We start from the raw sequence: 23075 nt of genomic DNA on the forward strand, positions 1-23075 counted from the left end.
TTTATCAACCAAGTTTGTTAAAAGATGTGTTACATTTTTGGAAAACTGTGTCTGAATGTCATCACACTCCATTAGGACACCTCATTTTGTATTTCACCTGCCTGGGTTTCCTTTTTCCATCCAATCCTTCTGTCAGCAAGTAAGACCTAATTGGACTCTTGTGCCCTTCGCTAATCTTATCAGACTGGTGGCTTTTCCCCAGTCTTTGTGGAGTTTTGACTTGGGAAAATGAACAACTTAACCATGCAAGAACACTTCGTCTGTTTCACAAACCATTTAATTGTTGAAAATATGCCTCAAAAACCAAAACAAACCAAAACCCACAACCTGATCCAAATAATGTGTATTGTCAGCAAGAATTTCTCTGTTCCAGAAATTAATTTTCAAGTCCTCAAAGCTGGTCTCATATAGCTGGAGCCTTTACACATAACTGATGTTTATTAATGATGCTGGTGTGAAGATCAAGGATCCCATGATACTGTAAAATGAAGCATTGCAATGTAAGCATATTTTTCCTCAAGTACAGTGTCGTTTCCATTAAACATAGGAACAACCCAGTTAGTCAAAAAGAGGAGTCTGTAGTCCTCACTTAAATAGCATAACATGAAAGGACTATGATCTTGGTCTTCTCAGAGCAGTTGTTTTTGTGTCTTTTCTTCTGATTTACTGTCTTGTCATGATTTTCAGTACCTAGCCTGGGGGAGAGGTTGAGCCAGCCTCATGCAGGTATCTTTCAAGCATGCTGTGTGTGTACTTGACAGGTGGTGGCTAAGATTTCATACAGAAACTGCCAGACTTCTGAAGTCAATTTTTTTTCCTGCATTCTGAGGCTTTATTTGGGTGATTTAACAGGAGTTTGGACACAGCTAACTGCAGCAGTGTCTCAGTCATTGGAAGGTGGGGGAAATTGCAGTTGTGTTCAGTAAAGCCACAGTGCAGGCTGGTATTGGATCTGAGGGTAGGTAAGCTCTGTATTTAGGTATCAGGCTGATAGCTGAGGTAATACAAAACCTCTGTAGTGTCACTAAATTGTCCTTTTTTTGTCCTGTAGTAACTAAATCGAGCAAGGTTTTCACTGAAATTGTAACATCAATGTCACCAGTCTGTAATTCAGTGAAGTGCCTTTGAAATCTGCTTCCCTGCTTTTATAAATTTACTGCCTCTACACAGAGATTCCTATTTTATGAAATAGCCCATTTTATGTAATGTTTTGGTTGAAGTCGTGCTTGTGTCTGGTGCAGCTTTAACCCAGATAATGGTAGTTACATACAAATACAGAGGTACACTCTTCCTGCAAGTGCCCAGAGATGTCACTGCAAAACTGTGGTATCAATTCCTTTTAAGTTTTGGTTCTGTTTTTTTGTTGGTTTTTTTTTAGTTGTTGGTTTTTTTAAGTTTGGGGTTTTTTTATTTGTTGTTGTTTGGTTTTTACTTCAAATATAGGTGCACTGGTGTTGATAGGGGATCATTTTTTTTACACCTCATAAGCCTCTTGCTCAGAGTTGATAAAGTCTGGGTTAATTCACTTTCTTGACTTATTTGTCTCCCTGGTTCTAGTAGGCAGGCAAGTTTGCTCTGTCTGGAAGAACACAGCCACAATGAAATGCTTTTGTCATTTATTAAACTGTTCAGTTGATGCTACTCTGAATAATAGTGTAAAAGAAAATAAATTGGAAACATCTGTTTTCTTAGAGGAACAAAGAGATATGCTTTATTGAAAACAAAGGTGCCAAATATAAGGGAGGTAATATATGTGTCTTTCCACATATAATTGGTCTATGGAACTTACTGTCTCAGGAAATTATTGAGGCCAAGAACATAACAAGATTTGAAATAGAATTGGGCAGGCATGTGGCTATCATGAGTATTCAAAGTCAGTCTTATTAATTGTGATGTTGTAAACCAATGCTTCTAGGCTTAAGCAAGTTTATTTTGAGATGTATCAGAGGAGTATGCTTTTTTGCATTCCTGCAAATTAAACTTAATGATCTAAAACTTATTTGAATTTTGAGCTTTTCATGGAGATACTTTTGTCTGGTCCTAGCTTTTCCATCGGCAGTAATTTCTGTCCTTCCTTTCTTCCACATGCACCCAGACACATAATCTGTTTTACATGTCTTTGGGACTGGATATCCTCCTCACATATTTCCTTTGTCCCTTTCTATACCCCTATTCCACATCCCTCCCCATATCAGCTCATCCCAGGAATGAGCATTATGCATCATGGCTGATCGGGTTGCACAGGAATGCCACAGAAATGACCTACAAAGTGAGGAGTAGAATCTGAGGACTTGTGAATGATTAATGCCTACACAGAGCAAGAGCCACACTGTTGATTAAACTTGAGTATGCTGTGATGAGTGAAATCACTATATTTCTCTAAAGGAAGTGATGACAGCAGCAGGCTCTTTACCATATCTTGGCTTTTAAATAAGTGGCACTTCAAGTTATGGAATTAATTCCACAGAGTAGAAAAATATCAAGAGTGAAGTAATAAATATGTTAAAAGGTTTGACTGTTGTAGTTGACATTTAGGCCTGCAAACCCCAATAGATCCTTGAACCACACAGTGCCTACACATTTGGGCCAGGTAGGAGAAAAATCTTCTTGATATGCTAAAGCTGCCTTTTGTTCTTTTGTTGTTTTGGGGTTTTTGTTTGTTTGTTTTTCAAAGCAACAAACCCACAGCTGTAGTGTCAGGGGAAAAAAAAACCCAGAAAAAAGTAGTTGAGCAAATGCTTAATAGAAACAACAAATAGAAACCCCCAGGCATTAGCCAAAACACTCACTGTCTTTAAATTCTCTTATTAGGAATTTAGGAAGTTCAACTTGAATAACTCACGTGGCTTTAAAGGATAGAACCTTAAATTGTCTCCTTTAGTGGAGCCCAGTTCTCTTTACAGAGCTGTGTGCATTCCTTTGTAAGGTTCTGCTTTTCTGTAATTATCTAAAAACTACAGATTAATGACAGAAGCAATGCTTGTTGCTTGTTGCCACGATGCTCAGCTTCATCACTGATAACAAACTCTTAGAGTTTATTCTTCCGTAAAGAATGCAATATCCTGCCTTTACAGGTTGCAGAAGTAGCAAAGATGCTTTCAAAAGTGTTCTTAGCTGACAGGTTGCCCAGAGGTGATAGATGATGCCCCATGCCCAGAAACATTCAAGGTTAGGTTGGACTGTGCTCTGAACAACCTGATCTATCTGAAGATGACCCTGCTCACTGCAAAGGGGTTGGACTAGATGACCTTTAAAGGTCCCTTCAAACCCAAACTAGCCTATGACAGTGGGAGAATAAAGAGTGGCACAATTCCTAACTGAGCTAAGTGACATGAAGCAAATCCCCAGTCCAAGTGCTCTGCAGCAGTCTGCTTTTTGCAGTCACAGCTGCAAAACTGTTTCTTTTTCCAGTTTTCTGAAAGAGATTCCTCTGTGTTCTGCATTGCATATGAATTTGTTCTGCTTAATTTGATGGGAGTTTTGTGTGTGACTTAAACTAGCCCAGACTAATACAGAAGTACTAGCTGCTAGAAAGACACCTGGAGAAATATATTTGCTAACAAGGCAGGGATTTAACAGTGTATGGTCTGCTGCAAACTTCTTTGAAAGTAGAGAAGAAACTTATCCTTCACTGATGTAGTGCTCATTAAGGGCATACCTATGGTGATAAGTCTTTCCAGTTTGGAAAAGGTAGGGCAGGAAGTATTTCTGGCATGTGAATGAGAAAAAGTCCTAATATACATACATACATACAAAGTAATGTCTTTTCCATCAGCTTTTGTACAGTGCTGTCCACTTTATCTCATAAAGAATATTGGGGAAGTTGGTGGATTTTGGAGGGACGAAGGTTATTGAAAAAGAAACTGGAGGAGTTCTCTTGTGAAGGTAGATTGCTTTCTTCAGAAAAATAGACTGAATATTTATTTTCTTTAGTTTTCTTCTCTAGAGAAAATAGGAGGCTTGTTTTCCTCTGTCTTCTAGTACAAGAACGAAGTCTTACGGAATGAGATTAAAAGATAGAGAAATGTAATTTAGTTGATTTTTACAGAATTGAATTAGATGTAGGGATTCCATGCTGAAGCCAGGAATTTTGCAAGCTTCAAAAAGACTCAGAGTTCTGTGGAGGGCAAACCCAGATAAAATTACTGCAGCTTATTGCAGAACCACTGATTGCAGAAGGAAAACACAAGAGGCCTCTTTTTGAATCTCAATCAGTTACCATGGAGGAGATTGCTAATGCAGGGAAAAGCAGGAGAGATGGCAGGAGCCTTCTGCTGCTGATCTCTGCCTCATTTGATACTGAAAACTGGTCAGATGCTGGGCTTTGGAATAGGTGGCCTTCAGATCAGATCCAGTCTGGTGTTTTCCTGTATTTCTTTGGATAAGCTAGTAGAAGAAAAGAGTTCTGTGACAGAAGTTGCATTCGACCTGTGATTGAAGTCTTTCCAGTAATACTACTTTTATTATAGTAATGAGTGGGTGGAGCTTGATTTTAACATTGATTTATATGGGAAAACTGCATTTAGAAAAAATATCTTTATGTCATGTTATAAAAAGTTTTGTGCATTTTAAAACACACATACATGTGTATATATGTGACAAAAGCACCTCTAAGAGTAATTTCCAGAAGTTTTTTGTTTTCAAATTAGTATCTCTCTCAGAAAATTGAATCTCAAATGAGTACATTCATGCTTTGGTGTGTCTTAGTCTGGTACTTAATGTTGACTTCACCTAATCAGATTTCATGTTTATGGCTTGAAAGTTACATATGTGAGGTGTAATTTTCTATCTATTTACACAGACTGGACTAAAAAATAATTTTGGGATTTGTCAGTTTGCTACTCTGTGAATGATACTGCCATTGGATGATTTTTGTGTCTGTGATCCTATTTACCAGCACAAGCTCAGCAGAACAGAACTCGTTTCAGTTTGTTTGCCTTAACTGGAAAAGGAGAGTTGTCTCATCACAACTTTTAAGAACCCAATATAAAATAAAAATGTAAAAAATTAACATTTGTTTTAATGATGGGAGTGTCAGCTACCTTTGGAATTTGTCTGTTCTTCCTGATTAATGAAGAAAACTGTACGGCAGGGGTTTTATTTACTGACCTTTCTGAATCAAGATCTTTGCATAGTAACTTAAATGAAGAAATATCTCCTCATTATTTTATCTTGAGAGTTCTGATACGATTGCCTAGGCTGGTTGAGGAAATTCCTAGCATAATGTAAATACTGTAAATGGACTTACATTATAAACATATTGCTGTTTAAACAGCTTTTTTTCACTAAAAGGAATATTTGAAATGCCTTTTAGTGAGAAAATCAAAGTGGATGATGCCATAGTGACTGAAAACAAATAATTTTGCTTTGTTCATACAGTGCTTTTCCCTACCTTCATCCCCCAACTGCGTGTGATTTCTAGCTAATGATAGATTTATTTCTCTTCTTATGTTGACACGTATGTAAAATTACATCAAGCATAGGTATTAAAAAGTTGCTGGTTATCTCAAGTGTTTTGCCATACTACTGTACGCTATTATACTGATTTCATATTTGTACCTAATTGTAAGATGCTGTTTTTTCTTCAGAAAAATTAGCAGTGTGAAATTAAGTTCAGACAGTACATTTATCACTGTGTCAGTTTTAAAGTTTTGTAGGCTTGCCTATTAGTTTCTGCTGCCTTTTATATCAAAATGGTTCCAGCATAACAAAAGGGATGCACAAACCTCAAAACCCAGGAACTCTCTCCTCAGCATGCCAGTTTTGCTTTCAGGTGTTACTTTTAACAATACTAAGGTTAAAGGGGTTGAAAATGTAACTTGCTTGTCCCTGAAACAGTGCATGTGTCTGAGAGATGTACTTTCCTCCTGTCTCTGAAACACAATAGAAAATCTCATGTGGCCATTACTAGAAATTCTACTGTCCAATAAAAAAAATGAGAATTTTTACTAAATGACACTAAAGATTCTTCTCAGGATTCTCATGAGCTGCATGGGAAGCATGTGTGGAAAATATATATTTAATTTTTTTTGTGACTAGAAATGCTTCCAGATCATGGAAGATGCATGAAGGATTACTGAACATAAGTCTTTTCAGCTAATTGCAGTTTAATATTAGTGTGTTTTTTTTTTTTTTTTCATGACAGCAAAAGGTTGCAACTTAGTTTAACGTAAGAATGTCAGGGATCAACTGAAGGAGCAAAGTTTCCAAGCTGTGTGGGACCAGGAGTGATGTTGAGGAGGGTGGCTATGGGCTACTTGTGCTTCCTGGCAGTTCTTTTACCTGCCACCACTTTGTGTCATTTTCCAAGCTTATTAAATTATTGTTAATCCTTCTCTCTGGTGGAAATCGGGAAGGAGCAGTCATCTGTGTTGGCTTTTATCTGCGTGAATGTGATGTGCTTTTTATAAAAGGTGTAAGTGATGGAATACCCTGCTTTGAAACTCTCACTGCCTGGCGTTTCTTTGTCTTCAATCTTTCCTTACATTCAGGACATACTTCAGAAAAAAAAGAAAAAAAAGTCTGTTTGAAAGAGCTTTTGTTTTCTTTGTGGTTTTGTTTTTTGTTTTTTTTTTTTATTATTATTTTTGGTTTTTGTTTGGTTTTTCTCTTTGCTTTGGGAGTAAGTTTCTTAGCCTCAGTTGCCAAAAAGGGGTTCTGGAAAAAAAGAGAATTTGTGAAGGACTATGTCAGTCTCTTCAAGTTAAGGTGTGCAAGTTGGCCCTAAATCTCTATACAGTATTAAGAACACTGCTTAGTCCTCTTGTGGCTCCTTATGTGTATTAAATGTAGTGTTCCTAATACTTTGAAAATAAAATAAAAATTAAAAAAAAAAAATTAAAATTACAAATATTTTAAGCCCCCCAAACTTTAGAAGGCCACTTCAAATTCCTTTGTTCTTCTGCATGTGAAAATGCTATCAAGAAATCAAGAGCCTATTTTTGGTTTTAAATCCCTTGAAAGATTGTTGCTGCTTTGTTTTGGTTTTTGTTTTGTTTGGGTTTTTTCCAAGCTTTTGCCATCATGTCAGCTTCAGAAAAATATTTATGTCACAAAATGCCACAGTAAATACTGGTTAGCTATTGTGACTGGCTCGTGTTTGCAACTGTTACTAATGAGAACAACTTGTAGTGGTATATAAACAATTTCTAGCTGGCTGGCAGCTGTGCTATATTAAAGTGTAGGTAATCTTGTTTTACTTAAAAAATAGTAAACTCACATCTCAGCTCTCAGATAAAATTTCCAGTCTGTGCATGTTAAAGTGCTAAAACTCAAAGGCAGTGCTTTCAAATTACTTTTCTCTTAGGCAGCTTGGATAGCTTAGAAGTGTGAAAATTGGTAAAGAGATGCTCTGAGTAGTGCAGCATAACTGATGGTGGGTTTTTTTGTTTTGCTGAGCTAAATTCTGTCTTCTTGCTGGGTGGCTTGTTTGATTTTGCTGTTTTCACCTGCAATGAAGTAGGTTAATCCAAACACAGTGATTTGTTTAGTGAATGGCAAGGAAAGGAAGTTAATGCAGAAGTTTTAGTGTATATACAGAAGAGAAGGACATCCAGATTAGTGTGCTTTTTTTTCCTTTTCTTTTTAGGTTTCATGTATCATTAAGATACATCCTTCTAAACAGGATATGTTTTGGCTAGCAACATAAGGTTCATAGAATCATAGAATGGCTTAGGTATGAAGGCACCTTAGAGATCATCTACTGCAACCGAGTTGTTGCCTTAAATTACACTCTTGATAATTTAAAGTTGCATATAAAATTTAGCAGTCTTAAAATAGTGCATCCTTTTTTCTGAGTACAGGCTTTGAACAAAATTCATGTAGTTCAGTGCAAGAGAGGTAGTAGTACAACCCTAGCCTGGCAATTTGTTGTCTGCCCTCTTTAAAAGAGCCCTTTTCCTGCCTGTAAGTAAGAAAGCTACTCAAGGAGACAGTTGAGTGAAGCCACAAGAACCATGTCCTTATTAGTTTGAGGAAGTTTGAGAGTCTTGTCTGCTTTCAATTTTCAGCATAGCAGGGGCTTTTTGCCAAATGTTACACATCATCCTTCACTTTCTGGGGCCAGTTTTTCCAAGCTAGTTTGTAGCTGCTGTTGCCCTTTTGATCTAAGTTATTTAGCATGCGCATTTCTTGATCTACAGAATTAGTAGTTAAAGAGAAACCAACAAACTGATGATAATAAAGTCTAAGATAAGCAGTCAACTGTATTATATCAATGTCGGATAGGTAGTCTTATGAAATAGGTGGGATCCTTTGCTTTGTTGTTTGGTTTGGTTTGGTTTTTTTTCCCTAAACAGAGCAAGAGATTTTTGAAGAGCCAGAAGTCTCCAGATCACATTGGTCCAAACTCAGCAGTTTTACAATTGATGTCCTACAGGGCGCCTAAAATATTTATGATGTGCTGGGCTTTTTTATCTGCTTATTGAGACCACCTTTCAGATTCCCATGCTGATATGGACAGGACAGGAGGTGGGCACCAAGGACAGAAACACAGATGACTCTAGCTTACATTCAGCCCTCTGATCACTTCAGTGTAGCCCAGTTAGGGATGCTTATGGGAGGGAAGGGGGCATTACTGAGCTGTTTTGTTTTCAGAGAAAGTAGTTTCTTTCCCATGTGTGAAGAACCTACTATGTCCCAATAAGTACCAGGAGGAAGTCAAGCTTTTGTTTTCTCTTGATAAGTACACTACATTTGAGATGAGTGACACAAGAACTTTCATATTTAATAACAGTATTGATTCTCTTTTATGGTCTTTAAATGCAGGCTTGCCTGTTTCATGCTGGGCAACCACTTTAAGAGTATGTTTGCTTTATGAAAGAATTAAAATTACAGAAACAAATAGGTTTGCTAATTATTTCTATACCAACTTAAAAAAACCTGTTGGAACATGAGGAGTCCCAGACCAAATGGTGTAGCTGCAAAAATGCAGCATTTGTGAAACTGCCTACTGTTGCTTACCAACTGTAAATAACACATCTGTGCAATAAATACTAAATTTGGAAATGAGGTCTGATGATGTGAAGGAATTTCTGTCCTCACATTGGCAGCAATTAGGCCAGTTGACAAATGGCAGGAAGGAAACCAATGTAAAAATAATACAAGGTTAAGTTGGCAGAGCATCACATCATCTTATAATTTTAAATAAGCCATTCCTAGTTGTTAGGCAAGTCAGATTCTCTCTTACTCTTTCCCAATTTGTTTTATTGTTTCTTGTGAAAGGTTTTATTTAATGGGAGATGCGAGGTCAAATACAAGCCAATAGATTTTAATTTATTTGATTTTTGGCCACACTGTCAAGCTATAACTATGAGGAGAAAAGAAAAACTGATTTACATACAATTAAAATAATTTCATTGACTACTTAGTCTGACATTTTCTGCATTTGTGTACTCTACATATTAAAGCCACAGTCAGTTGGCCTGTCTGTAGTTATGTTGGACACTGTAAGTGTTCCCTACATGTAGTGGGACAAAATTCCAGTGCTTTGAGGTAGAGAAGGCTAGGAAGAAGCTTCTGCAAAGAAAAAAGAGAGCCCTTGAGAGCTGAGCAGACTGAATTTATTTTCAATTTTGCAACCAATGCTAAATGGATTAATTTCTCTTGAACCTTTTTATGAGGACTCGCTCCTAAATTGAAGTGATTATTGTTAAACTAAATAGAGCTGCAGCACACTCCTGAGAATATCTTAAGTCTCCTTCTGACCTCCCTGTTAGCTGAGATTTTATTTTAAATCTTTGAAGCCTGGTTGAAAAATGAAACTCTGCAGTGAAATGATTCAAGAGGGTTGGCCTTTTCACCAAGTAGTTTAGTAACTTCACAGTAATATTTTGCAGAGACTGAAATATTTCAGGTGAAGGTCCAAAATTTGCAAGTACTCCTGGGCATTTCTCTTCCTGTTGTAACTGAGAAGAGTGAGATTTTGGCAGCGATAAGGCATGTGGGGTTTTTTTTGTGATCATGCTGCCAAGTATTTTTATATAAACTGGAAAACCTGGTCTTTTTTTTTTTTTTTCCCCACAAAGAAATCCACCTGAAACAGCTTTCCTTAAAGTCTCATAAATCCCTGCATAACACCTTATCAGCTCCATTATCAGAGCTATTTAGTTATTTAGTTCCTTTTTTAACCTCGTAAGAATGTGATTCACTGCACCATTTATCCTACGGCTTAAGCTTTGTGGAATTGATGTGCAATTTTTCAAACCTCCCCTCCCCAGTTTTGCATTAGTCTGATACTTAAGGGAAAAGCTTTCCTGGATGCTAAACCAGAAATTTTATACACGCTCCTCTGTGTCAGAAATGTGGTGGGATTTGTAAGACGTTTACCTTTGTGCAATAATATTGTGACTGCCATTTTAAATTTAAGACGGAAAATACAGTAACTTCAATGAGTTACAAGATTTACTGCTTTGGGCGTGAAAACCATGCCCCTTAACATGCATTAGGAGAATTAAGTTGTTTTCACAATTTATAGTTTGAATTGCTGTAGTGATATGATGTTTCATCTTTACTTGTTTACCCCGTGTTCCCCTGCTTTGTTCCCTTTTTTATGTTTTAATTAGAGTTAGCTGCAACTTTTTATCCTGCAGTCCTTTCTGTGTGTTTCTCATTGAGCTCGTAGGCATTTCACCTATGGCAAATCTGTCATACTTGGCTAATGTTAACACGGAGGAGCAGTGTGGCTGTGTATGTTGACAGTGGGCAAACAGTGTCACTGATTCACACAGTCCCATGGTAATTCAGTATGTTACATTTAACTTTCCATGGTTTCCCAGGGAAGGGGTTTTGTTTTATTGTGAATTTTTTTTTTTCTTTTCCATTCTTTGAGTTAAAATGGGAGACAGGAACTTGTATCCCACTTTTAACCTACTTAATTGAAAAATGGCAATTAAATGGATGGTATCTTTTTCATAGAATCAAAGAATTGGCTGGGTTGGAAGGGACCTCAGAGATGATCAAGTCCAACCCTTGATCCACTACCACTGCAGTTACCAGACCATGGCACTGAGTGCCACATCCAGTCTCTTTTTAAATATCTCCAGGGATGGAGATATTAACTGCTTTCATCTTGTCTAATTGAATTTCTTCGTCATAAGTATGAAGTATTTTAATGCTTATTTTCTAATTGAAAAGCATGTACGCTGTGTACATGAGTCTTTGGATTGCCTTGTAGCATGCTTAGCATGGTGACATTCTGTCTGTGAATGGAGTGCCTCGGTATGTAGTAATAATAATAATAATAATAATAAATTTTGGTAGCTAAGGCATGTGCAGAAGGTGACAGTTCATTTCTACAGTTAGAACTGTGCAGAAGTGTAAAGTTTTAGAAGGGACATTGTGGACAAAGGATTAGCTGCTGCTTTTTTGTTTGTCTGGTTTTAACTCTGCTTGTTGACATTCGTGGTTTTAGTACAGCTTGCTTAAAAATCTGTAGAGCAAAATTTCTTTGAATGAGGGGTTTTGTAAGTGTGCGTTTTTCCATGGCTAAGCTCAAGCTGTTCTGCTTCTTTGTAGACCCCACACCTGCCTCCCATAGTACTTCTGGGGTACCTTTTCAACCTCTGCACCAGATTCAGCCTAACAGTGCTGGTGAGATGGTTCATCATGGACCCACCTGGTGAACTACCAGAAAAGAAAGCACTTGTACCCTCAGGTCATGAGTGGGCTGGGTTAGGAGGCAAAATCAAGGTGCACAGAACTTCATGGGAGAATGATATGCTGCCTCCCTGCCAGTCAAAATTTCTAATGCGTTTTGAGCTTGCATCTTTGAAAGAAAAAGAAGGAAAAGAGGAAAAAAAGAAAAAGTAAAAAACAGACCTCCTACCAGTCAGCTAAAGACCAAAATGCAATTCCATGTTCAGTCATTCACTGTTTCTTACTACAAAATAAAACAACAGAAACAAAGAAATGAAGTTGCTATCAGTTTGTAATGGCACATCTTTACATTGGAGATATTAGATTCTCTTCAACCTTGGAATTCCCATGAATTCCCTTGTGCCATAAGTATGTTGTTTGCTTTCTGGTTTGAGCTATGTCCCTTGGAAAAGATCGTGTCTGGAACATATTTTGGAAATTACATTTATTTTACACAACTGTGCAACTTCGAAACAGCTTAGCTACTCACATCAGATTCTTCCTGTTCAGGGCAAAATAGCCTCAAAAATAGCATCTAGGGATATGGAGTAGTTGAAGTATGAGCTTGTGGTTTTGTCACTTGCGGTTTTAACTGAAACATATTGTAGTTTTTCATTATCTGTTATTTATTTCAGCATACCATAAAACAGCCCTTCCTCTCATCGCCTTGATGAGAGGTGCGCCATCTCCAGCATTTTCTACTACTTTCTACTTTCTACTACTACTTTCTACTTTGCTAAATTAGTTAGCTTTTCAAAGGAATATGCAGTGCTTTGGCATATGAGGGTATTCATTGGTCTGCAGCATTGACTGATTTTGATCCATTTATCACTACAGTCATCTGCTATCGCTGGTTTTCTGTATATTAAAGAAGAGAAGCTGAAGTAATCACCTGGCTGTATTTTGTCTCGAGGGAAAGTTTATGCTATCATTTGGGCAACTATAGAAAAGGACAAGGTAGTTTCCAAAGGTTGACGTAAGTAGTGGGCTCTCTGAGTCACTCTCCTGGAAACCATCAGCAGTGTTTTCTCAGGGATTTTTGTACATTAGCTATATGTGGTGAACCCAAAAAACCATTGCCTTCCCTCCATGGCATAGGCATACTTAAAGGGATTTGCCAAGCATGGGTGGAGGAAGGAGCTGACTTTGGGTGTGCAAAATTCTGGTATCACATAGTGCAGGCAGTGTGTGGATGTTATGGTGGAGGTTGTATCTGGCTGGCTTAAAATGAAAACACTACAGGCTGGCTGTTCTTGCAGGCTATAGGCTGTCATTTCAGCTATTAAAAAACTCTGTGTGTGTGTGTGTGTGTGTGTGTCTCCTCCGTGTACACTGCATATCTATGTTCACAACTGCTTAGTACTGCAAGGCATCTGAGAATGCAGCCAGTTCTGCCCAGGTATCATTCTGCTCCCCAGCCCCTGCTGCAGAGAAGGTTTCTCCAAAGCAACACAAGACTGGTTCTGACTTGGCCCAGGCCCAGAACTTCTAGTATGGTGTCACCTGTGCTGAGTCTTTCTCTATGTCTTGCATTTTCCAAGAGGATTCAGACCACTGCTTCTAAACTTGGAAAGTTTGGTATTTCTTTGATAAAATCTACCTTGGCACTGAGCAGTTTCCTAAGGACATCACTGTCACAACATATGTCCAGAGGATAAGCCAGAAACAACTTGGGAATGATCAGGAACTGTTACAGTGAGTGCAGACCATCTTCAGAGTATATTCCTGTATTTCCAGGGAAGAGAGGTGACGGTAGCACTGCTGTGTAACACTTGCTGCCTGATACCTCAGTGACGGGGAGGGATTTTTTTTAAATCTTCTTTCAGATGTCATCTTTCACTCTGCATTACTGGTCTTTGTCTCATTTCTTCCTTGTAAATGAAGAGGTTGTGGGCTATTGAGCTCAATGTAGAAAGCTGTTGTTCTCATACTCTTGTCTTGCAGTGGAAACAGTTTCTGTTTAATTGTTTAGCATTGTCTTCCAGGTGGTGGTATGTTGGACAGCTTCAAAATGTTGCATTAGCCCATGTAGACTCTTGATCTGAGCAGTGGTGAGCATCAGGCAAGATGAAAGCTGTTCATGGGAGCCCTGTATCTATGCATCAGTGAATTTCTTTTTGAAACAGATAATTGCAAGGATTTAAACAAAACAAAAAAAAGAGTAATATTTAACCTTTGACAGTTTTTCTGTCTCCACCAAAAGTTAATTCTGCTGCACTTATTCTGTGGTCCAGGATTGTTGCTTTTCTGTTAAGCATTAGGTCTTCTTGAGCTTCTTGGTATTGGCTAGTCCTAAATTAAATCCAAGCAATATTGCACTCTGAAGATCGCTTGCATCTTCCTCTTTCAGTCTTTCCTTTATAAAAAATCAGTTAATTTGTCAAAATTGGACATCTAAAGCTATTTCACCCTGTTAATTGAATTATGAAAAGCATAAAAGGTAAGCTTAGAGCATCAGTGTTCAAGCCTATGGATGTCTTACAAAGTTGTTACACTCTTTTAAAACAGAGCTTTAGTAGTATATTACTTATATGCAGTGATAGCACTAATTGGAAATCTAACAGAGTACAAGAGATTTCTGAGACAATTGCAAATAATATATTATTATTATTTAAGTCTGTGGGATTTTTTTATTGACAGTCCTTTGGGTTGAAGCTGGAAATAAATGCAAAATGTTGAAATATTTCTCGTTGGTTCAGAAGGCTTGTTCAGTCCTAATCACACATCAGATTTTCTTGAGTGCTGAAGTGCACCCAGTGGGCAGCTCTCATTATATAAATTCCAACAGTAAATTGGTGGTAACAAAGCTCAAGTACTTAAGTACTTGTTCTATTTAGAAGCCCCCTCTGAAGGGAAGGGAAAGGGAAGGGAAAGGGAAGGGAAGGTGATCACCAGTGCAACTTGGAGCAATGGCACTGTGTCTGTAGGTTGTTAGCATGTACCTAAAGAGGGGATTCCTTGGAGTGGTCACTAAGGGTGCCTCAGAGAGTCCTTTTCAGTAAGTTTTCACAGTTAAGCTGATGTCTTTCAAGAGGTAGAGCTTCCTGTCAAAATATAGTGCTTTTCCACTCTAGTGCAGAGGTATTAGCTGGAGAGTACTGAATGCCCAAATATATATAGACCTGTATGGAAGAGGGACAAGTCATTACAGTAGAGAGGAATGTTCAGGATGGAATGGCTTTTACTTTAATTTAGTACTGATCTTGAAATTTGTGGGGTTTTGACTTCTGAGGAGAGAAATCTTTCTCCAGTGACTGTTTTGCCACTTTGCAGAGAGCTTGTCTCCCTTTACTGCTTTCTTATGTGCTTTCCTTCTCCTGGAAGTGTGCTTTTAATCATAGCTTCACTACTGCTGGACTATTTACACCAACATTTTTGTGAACTTCTATTTTTTGTTTAACCTGAAAATAAAATTTCAGGTTTTATAATAGAACTAACTCCCTTTCTTTTCTCTGATTCCCCTGCTGTCAGGAATGTGTTCACCTGTGCTGCAAAGAGCAGGAGAAAAAAGCATATCTCTGATCCCTGTTGTTACATTGAAGATTCATGTTTTTCTAATTGTATTTCTATTTGTAACACTGTTACTATTACCTAGCAATTATTCTGGTTCCCTTCACATTAGTCAAATGTATGTTGTCATGTATATATTCAATTTGTTGGATTGCTTTCCCCCTCAAGTAATATTCCTCCATGATTGTTATAATATGAAAAGAGCCTTTTTTTAAACCTTCTGTCCTATATTAGCCTTGTTAAAAGAATAGGGAAAGAAGAGCTAGCCTGGTTTTCATTGTATTAGGGATGTTAAAATCTGGCCCCTTACAGAACAAAGGGAGAAGAGATTTCTGAAGTCATAGCACATCCATGATGGAAAAAGCTGTGTCAGCACCTCCCTTTATGCAAAGGGAGTTTTCAACTCTGGCATCTTACAGATGAAATACTGCCACAGCAGCATAGAAAGAAAGAAAGAGGTAGCAGTAGAGTCCTAAACCATTAATGGTTTTATCTGTTGAGCTGTACTTAGAAACGGTCGGTGACATATGGCACACTACAGAATACCAGTGTCTAAGGATATCAGTAAAACTAATTTTCAACAAGCAGACATTTGTGTTCTGCAACACCTTTAGTTCATACTGCTCTTGTGAGCTGCTGGCAGGTTAGGGAGGATCTAGAATTAGACAAAAGGTGGTTTGAGAAAGCACTGTTGTAATTTGACAGTGCTTACAGAAGCAGTTCCACAAACTGCTTTTACACACAATATCAATGGGATGAGTTCATATGGTATTGCTTTAGGAATCAGTGGAGAAAAATGTTAGATGTAGAAAATGTTGATATTTAAGAATATCATCATGTATTTGGCTTCTTTCAACTACACCACGATCCTTCATTTAGCAGTAATACAAGAGTATGTTTTAAGTTTAAGAATATACAAGATTAATAAAATTAATGTAAGGAAGCTTTTTACTATAGTTGTTGTGGTACAATTAAGGTTGAGCTGGAAGAGCTGTTTTTGAACTACAGGAGGGAACTCCTTTGCAAGTTGACTTTTCAGTTGTGTGGAGATTGTGTAACACGTTTAGAAGTAGTGCTGGGCAATGCTTCTCTTAGAAATCTCAATCTACTTTTAATCCTTGTATTTACTTAAGGTGGTGTGTGAAGTCTAACACTGAAAACTTTCTTCCATATCATACTTGAAGAATGTAAAAGGTCATATTTATTTGAACTGTGGTTAATATTCCTTCTTTTTTTTTTTCTTTTTTTTTTAATCTCTTAGTGCTGGACCCAAAGGGGATAACATCTATGAATGGAGATCAACCATTCTAGGACCTCCAGGCTCAGTCTATGAGGGAGGTGTTTTCTTCCTTGACATCACATTTACACCAGAATATCCTTTCAAGCCTCCAAAGGTAAGAGACCTGTAACTGACATCTTAAGTCAGAAACAACAGACTATCTAGTATTAAGCACTGTTGATGGAATGCAGCTCATTTGAAAGCCACTCTCTTGAAAAACAAGCTTATTTCAGACATTACATCAGTTTCTATTAGTGAGTGTTAACAGCTTTTCCAGTCCTCTCCATCGCTATTTTAGAGCTTGTTTTCCTTTTCCCTGCTTCTGTTTATAAGAGTTCCTAAGCAATTAGTGCAAGCATCCGGACAGGACCGAGACACTGAAAAGTAAATAAACTTGGGGAGAGGAGGAAGGATACAAATACTTGTTTCTCAAACCACTCCATTACCATAAGCATAACAGTTACGTGTGTTTTGGCCACTGAAGTAGTATTTAATTTTTTAGTTTTGGTGGATACTTGTGTTGTTCAACTACTTGTACAGTAACAGAGTTTTTCTGTGTGTTATATTTGTGAAGCTCTTGTGTTCCAATGCTACAAGGCAAATACCAGTGCCAGTGAATGTTATCTTGTGGTTCACATACTTGGCCAGAGGAAGAGTGTTGGGTTACAAGAAGAGGTGGTTGTGTATACACTTCAGGTTTGCCTTGTATCTGAAAGCATTTCTGTGCATGTTTAACTTTCTACTTAAAGGCTGTTGCATTGATGAGCTAAACACCAATGACTGCCCCATCTTCAGGCTTGGGTCTAGTCTGCAGTAGAAAGGACTTGCCATAGTAGAGGCCACCAGTCCATCTTAGAGGAGGCAATCCTAGTTAGCCATACCAAACAAATTAATACAATCTTCCAAGATTAAGGAAGCTGTTTGACTGTGCCTGCTGGCATAACTTCAGGGTTTCTGGTGGTATCAACAGGATTTTAAGTTCCACCCCTAAGCAGGGGCTTCTGTTCACAAGCAGCATCGGGACATCTCCAGTGGTTTCATGCTGATTTCTGCCCATCCCTCTTTGGAGGTGCTCTGGCAGCAGAGAGGGTTCTCTTGTGTTAGAGCTTAATTTGGTTCAGAACTGTTTTTCATTATTTTGGTTTAATTAGTTTTCATTGGGTAGTTCATTGTCCACCCAAATACATTCACTATCTTATGTTATGAGCCCAGTAAGCCTTTAAAGAGGGAGGTTTTGCCTTCCTGTCTACACTTTGCTGCATCTTTGCTTCCTGCATTACAGGTCAGAATTATTTTTCATTCCAAGCCTCTCCAACCTTATGAGACCATATTATAACTACCAGCACAAAGCAAGTTCCCTAATGCAGAACCAGAGATAAATTTTTGTTGTTCCATCTCAGCTCTGCTTTCTGCAGAGCTTTCTGTCACTTCTGACAGGCAACTCTTGGCCTTTATCATTGGATCTAAACCCTCACTCATTTAAAAAGAAGAGTGGGATTAAATAAAATAGGCACCACTAAACTTAAGTGGAGATTTAAGTGGAGGTTCACTGTATTGCAGCAGAGTTGCATTTAAATGGAACCTTTCCTCTAGCAGGGTCCAACTGGTTTGCAAACCATCTATATGTATGGACATAAAATACTTATAGGTTCAGTCACATTGAAATGGAATATAGGAGAAAGCGTAACAGTGCTCTAATAGAATGTATTTGTGCTAATTGGGTACTTCAGGTTTAAATGAAAAACCTTTCCTTTGCTGAGAACCAAAGTCTTATAGCATCCCTTGTGTTAACATCTACACTAGCGTTAATTAAGGACAATGTGGAAAATGCAATTATCATATTGCTCCTGCTTTATTCCTCCTAATTTGTCAAATGCCCAACTGCTTGCAGTGGCTGATAAATATTGTTTGTGGGTCATCTGGAAGCAGTAGGACTAGTGTAATTGCCACAGCGTTCCTATAATTGTCTTTTAGGGCAAGAAATAAAGAAACAGCTGGTTGAAACAAAACCATGTGAATCATTTTGATGATAAACACTAGTAGAGTACCACAGTAGAGTGGTTGAGGGTAATTTCAAAAGCCTTAACCTCTGCAAAGATTTAAGCTCTCTAAAAGACTGGTTTCCCCATGAATCTCACTTGGGAAGCCTTGCAAGAGTGGTGAAAGAAAAACTCTGCTGCCTTTTTGACTCCTCAATAATTCTTATGAGGACAGTCCCCTGCTGTGGGCTGCCCTGTGGTGAAGTGCCTCTAGTAGAACACATTTCATAACCTGAAAATGAAATGTCATTAAAGGATTTACCTTCTTAAATAAAGTGAGGTGAAACTGGTCATCCTGGCAGGATTCCAAGCCCTCAGGGATCTGTGTGAGAGAAAATGTTGAGGCACAGCTGCTATTGACAAATGCTGCGTGGCTGATGAGCATCCTAGAGATGTGTGATGAAGGATGTACAGGTGCAGCCTTTGAGGACTGGTTCTGGCTCCAGCTGAGGGCTGGAATCAGTATGTTGGAGCAGACTTTGGGGGAAGGTTCTTCTTAAGGTGACAGGAGAGCCAGAGGACCATGCTGGAAGTGATACTAACAGATTCCTGGAAGGTTTTAAAGAGGAACTGCACTACTTACTGTCCTGGAGGCTGGAGAAATTAAAGGTCATAAAATTTGACTTGGAAATGCATTGTGCAGTAAAAGGAACTTCAGTGGCAGAAATCTGATACAGGGACACTCTCCCTCCTGTCCTAAATATGTATAATGGAGTTCTTTTTACATTTATTGAGCATTTTATAAAACACTCTGAAGACATTAGTGTTAATCCATTCTCTGCTTTTATGTTTTCTCATTCTGTGTGGTGTTCTGGTTTTGCCTTTGTTTCAGACAGCAATTGTGTCAGGCACATGCTGGGTGGGCCTGGATTCAGGAGAAGCCAATAAACAAGTATAATTAAAATGTAAGAGTTTGGTACTCAGTCCTCAAGATGCTTGCTATTCTTTTGCACTGTTACAATGGACGTTTTCCCAAGAGGTACATTATAGTTGGGTTACATTTCATTTATTAAGGTGAAAACAGTAGCTTGTGTTGACCTGGTGTGTGCTTTGATCATTTGTATTAATGACCTCTAACCACTTCCTTCCCCCCCTCCCATTTTGCTGCTTGTGTAAATTAACCTTGGCTATCACTTCAGGGTAAGGCTGAGATTAGATTCTTTTATGTCTTTTCAAAAGCTGTGCTCGACTCTGTGTAGTTACTACATTAATGTAATCTCAGGTGGGACATTTCCAAAGAATTGTTCAGTTACACTATATTTTTCTAGTATTCCACATGCTGTTCTCTTGACCCTGAATACATTATATTACCTTCTAAGTAACTCAGTTTTCGAAGTTCTGACCACCTGAGTTCTGACTTGATGCTTAACTGAAAACAAAATGAGACTTTTCCCACAGTGCTTTGGTTAGGTAGAGGTCCTCGAACTGGAGAAAACTGCTTTTGGTACCATGGATATAAATGTTAGGGATTATATTTTAAGGTTTCTTAAGAAACCAGGATGTTCTCTGGTTATGGGATTCTTTTTTTTTTTTTCTCCTTCACCTCCTTCATGAATAACTAAAAATTCAGTCTTATTCAGAAAGGCAAACAGGATTCATGCTTTGTTATCAGTTATTAGTCAACTGGACCAAGAGACTGCATACAGAGTATTTTGCTTTTGTGCTCAGAACCAGGATTAACAACTTTCTGTCTTTACAAATTAGAACTCTTGACCTCTCTGTTAATTTGGTCCTCATTGTATCAACTTGGAAACACTCCATGCTTCCTCTTCTGGAAGTGTTTAATCTGTTAAAATTATTACCTCACCTACATTTAGAAGCCTTCTTGGAAGGAGACCAAAGCTGCAGGTCAAATAGAGAAATACTGAGCAAGCAGTGGGGCTGGGCTGCGGGCTGCCAGGGAACCCAAGGCAGTGCTATTGCCAGCAACTGCAAATGCCACAAACTTCTGTTTTGCCCTAAACAGTATAGGTTGGGGCAGGTACCGCAGAGTCAGATCCACCCTCTGCCCAGGCTGGTGCACGTGGATTTACACATGACTGTAGGGAGTCATTGCTGCTTTTCTCTGAAGATTAAATGATCTGGGAAACAAAGGTCGTTTTGGTTTCCTACCTGCCATGCCTTTAAAGTTCCTGAGGTAGAAAGCAGCAGGGGCTCTCGGTTTTGGAGTTGCAGATAATTGCAGAAGGTGTGGGATGGGGATACATTTTGCTCTTCCCACCAATAATACGTGAAAGTGTAGAGCTTTGGGTTTTTTTTGTTTGTTTGTCTGCTTCCCATTTTAACCTGAAATCCAAGCATCTTATCAAGGAACAAAGCAGAAAGTCTCCCCAAGCATACAGCGTGGGTGTCTCCTGTTTGACAGGCAACTGCTTTTGCAAATATGAAAATAGACCCTGTGTGCTCTGTGCAACGGGAGAGTTCTTGGAAACACAGAAGGATGCCATGCACGGGGACACACCAGGCACTGGGGTTTTGCTGTGTCACCCCACCCCACGCCTGCTCCCTGAGCTTGCGAGTGGAAAGGTGGCAAAATTTTTGCATCAGGAGGAAGAATGAGGGGTTGGCTGGCAAGTTTTATGCGTGGGGTAGTCTGACGTCGAGAGAAAGCACTCGCGTGTTCTTGTCGCACCGCACGCTTACCGAGCGTGTTCTGCAAACACCCCCGTGACCTATAAGCAGACAGTAAAATTTGTGGGTGTGGATAGCTGACAAATTCTGAGGATTTAGGGCATGAACCCCCCAACCTTTATTCATGCAGATAATCCTAATTCCTGTGAGTTCCCCCAAGCTTGTTGTCACTCTTGACCCAGTGAGTCAGAGTAAGGCCTTTCTGCAGGTCACGCATTCTCCTGGAAATGGCTCCTGGTCCTTTTGTTTCCCCTTAGGGGTAACTTCTGTGGCAAGCTGCTTGGCTCAGTCACATCTCCCAAACTTTAAAACAGTAAAATCCAACCAACTCCTTCGCACATGGAAGCTACGATTCCAAGTGCCCTGGCCTATCTGGGGGATTTTAAAAGTGCTTGGTACCCCTGTAGGAAAAAAAAAAAAGAAAAAAAAGCTGGTGTTAAAGCCCCAGACCACTTTAACACCGGGCTCTCTCGGTTTGCCTCCAGCATTGAAGATGTACCCGGGCCGTTCCTGTGATTTTACCCGGGAATTACCGCAGAGGAATGGCTGCGGTCGGCCGAGGTGGGGGTGCCGGGGACCTCTGGAGAAGCCCGGCCGTTCTCTGCGGGGCGAAGCGGATCGGACAGGCCCCGCCAAGCTCGGCCCAGAGGCGGGGGGAAGGTTGTGGTCCCGGCAGGGGCCGCCAGAGGGCGGCGGAGGCCCGAGGAGCTCGCTCGGCCCTGCCCGGCCCTGGATCGGGCCCTGGCCTGGCGGCCCCGGCTCTGCCACTGCCCTGAGCCCCGGCCTAAGGTCCGGCCTCCGCGCCCTCTTCTCCCCCTCTTGCGTGGGCCCTTTTCCTCTCCCTTCCCTCCTTACTGCCTCTCCCGTGGCTATGGCATTGCCACATCGCGTGTGGTAGCCCAGCAAGCCCGCTGACAGCTGTTTCTTGCAGGTAACGTTTCGGACAAGAATCTACCACTGTAACATTAACAGCCAAGGCGTCATCTGCCTGGACATTTTAAAAGACAACTGGAGCCCAGCATTAACCATTTCTAAAGTTCTCCTCTCCATCTGCTCCCTTCTCACAGACTGCAACCCGGGTAAGTTCCCCCGAGCAGCCACACGAGCCGCCGGCAACCTTGCACCCCACCCTGGTACCTTCACCATTTTGGCCTTCATCTTGCTTATCCTGCTGGCTTTGTGCAGCACGGCTCCAGCCTCTCCAGCATGGCATGTTTCCCTCTCCAGGGCAGCTGGAGAGGGAGGGACTGGAGGTGGTGGAGGTGATACACCCTACCTGCCTGCTGTTCACCACTCCTCGGGCTGACCCACGAGGAAAGCATCAGTCCTGCACATGAATCTCCTTCCCCTTCCAGACCAACTCTGGTTTTGGGTAAGGGTTAAACACTTCAGTCCTACAGACCAGCGAAGAGTAATTCAGGAATGGAGCTAGAAGCACCACACGCAGTTCTGAAGGCAAGGGGATTAGCCTTTGACTTCCCTTCATCCATTTAAAACCAGTGACCAGCTATGCCACAAGTAGTCCTCTCTGCTTCCCTAACCCACCTGTTATCCAGTCTGGTCAAGAGGACTATGTCTTGGTTTCCAAAGCTGATTGTACAGATAGTCTTTCTGTATGTGTCTTAACGATGAAATACCAGATTTTACACTATATTATGTGTAATAAAAATAAACTTCCTGGGAAAATAAAAGCTCTCCTAGAGATCTGATCTCTCCCAGAAGGCAGATTTCTACTGATACAAGTACACTGAACAATGAGTGTGTCCCAGGAAATTTTAAAAGGCCTAAAAAAAAAAACCTCTGAATGCATTGATCAATGAAAGTCCCCAGTGATACAAAGTTATGACTATTTGATTGTTGTCTATTATCCTTAAAACATGAGTTGGCATTTTGCTCTTTATTAAGTAATAGATTATTATGTCACCACAAAAATCAATGAAGATACAGACCATCAATTTGGTATATTTAGACTGTTGCAATGT

At 39.6% G+C, this 23075-nt stretch overlaps 1 protein-coding gene across 1 annotated transcript in view; it reads left to right on the forward strand.

The window, feature by feature from the left end:
* The window catches only part of LOC103538042 (ubiquitin-conjugating enzyme E2 E1), a 44425-nt gene that overhangs the window by 20295 nt on the left and 1055 nt on the right, over window positions 1–23075 (forward strand). The window contains exons 6-7 of the mRNA XM_030445965.1: window positions 16406–16538; window positions 22025–22172. Coding sequence (XP_030301825.1) covers window positions 16406–16538; window positions 22025–22172 — 281 coding nt within the window. The remainder of the gene's footprint in view (window positions 1–16405; window positions 16539–22024; window positions 22173–23075) is intronic.

The sequence above is a fragment of the Calypte anna genome, chromosome 2, assembly GCF_003957555.1.
Source record: "Calypte anna isolate BGI_N300 chromosome 2, bCalAnn1_v1.p, whole genome shotgun sequence".
NCBI lineage: Eukaryota > Metazoa > Chordata > Aves > Apodiformes > Trochilidae > Calypte > Calypte anna.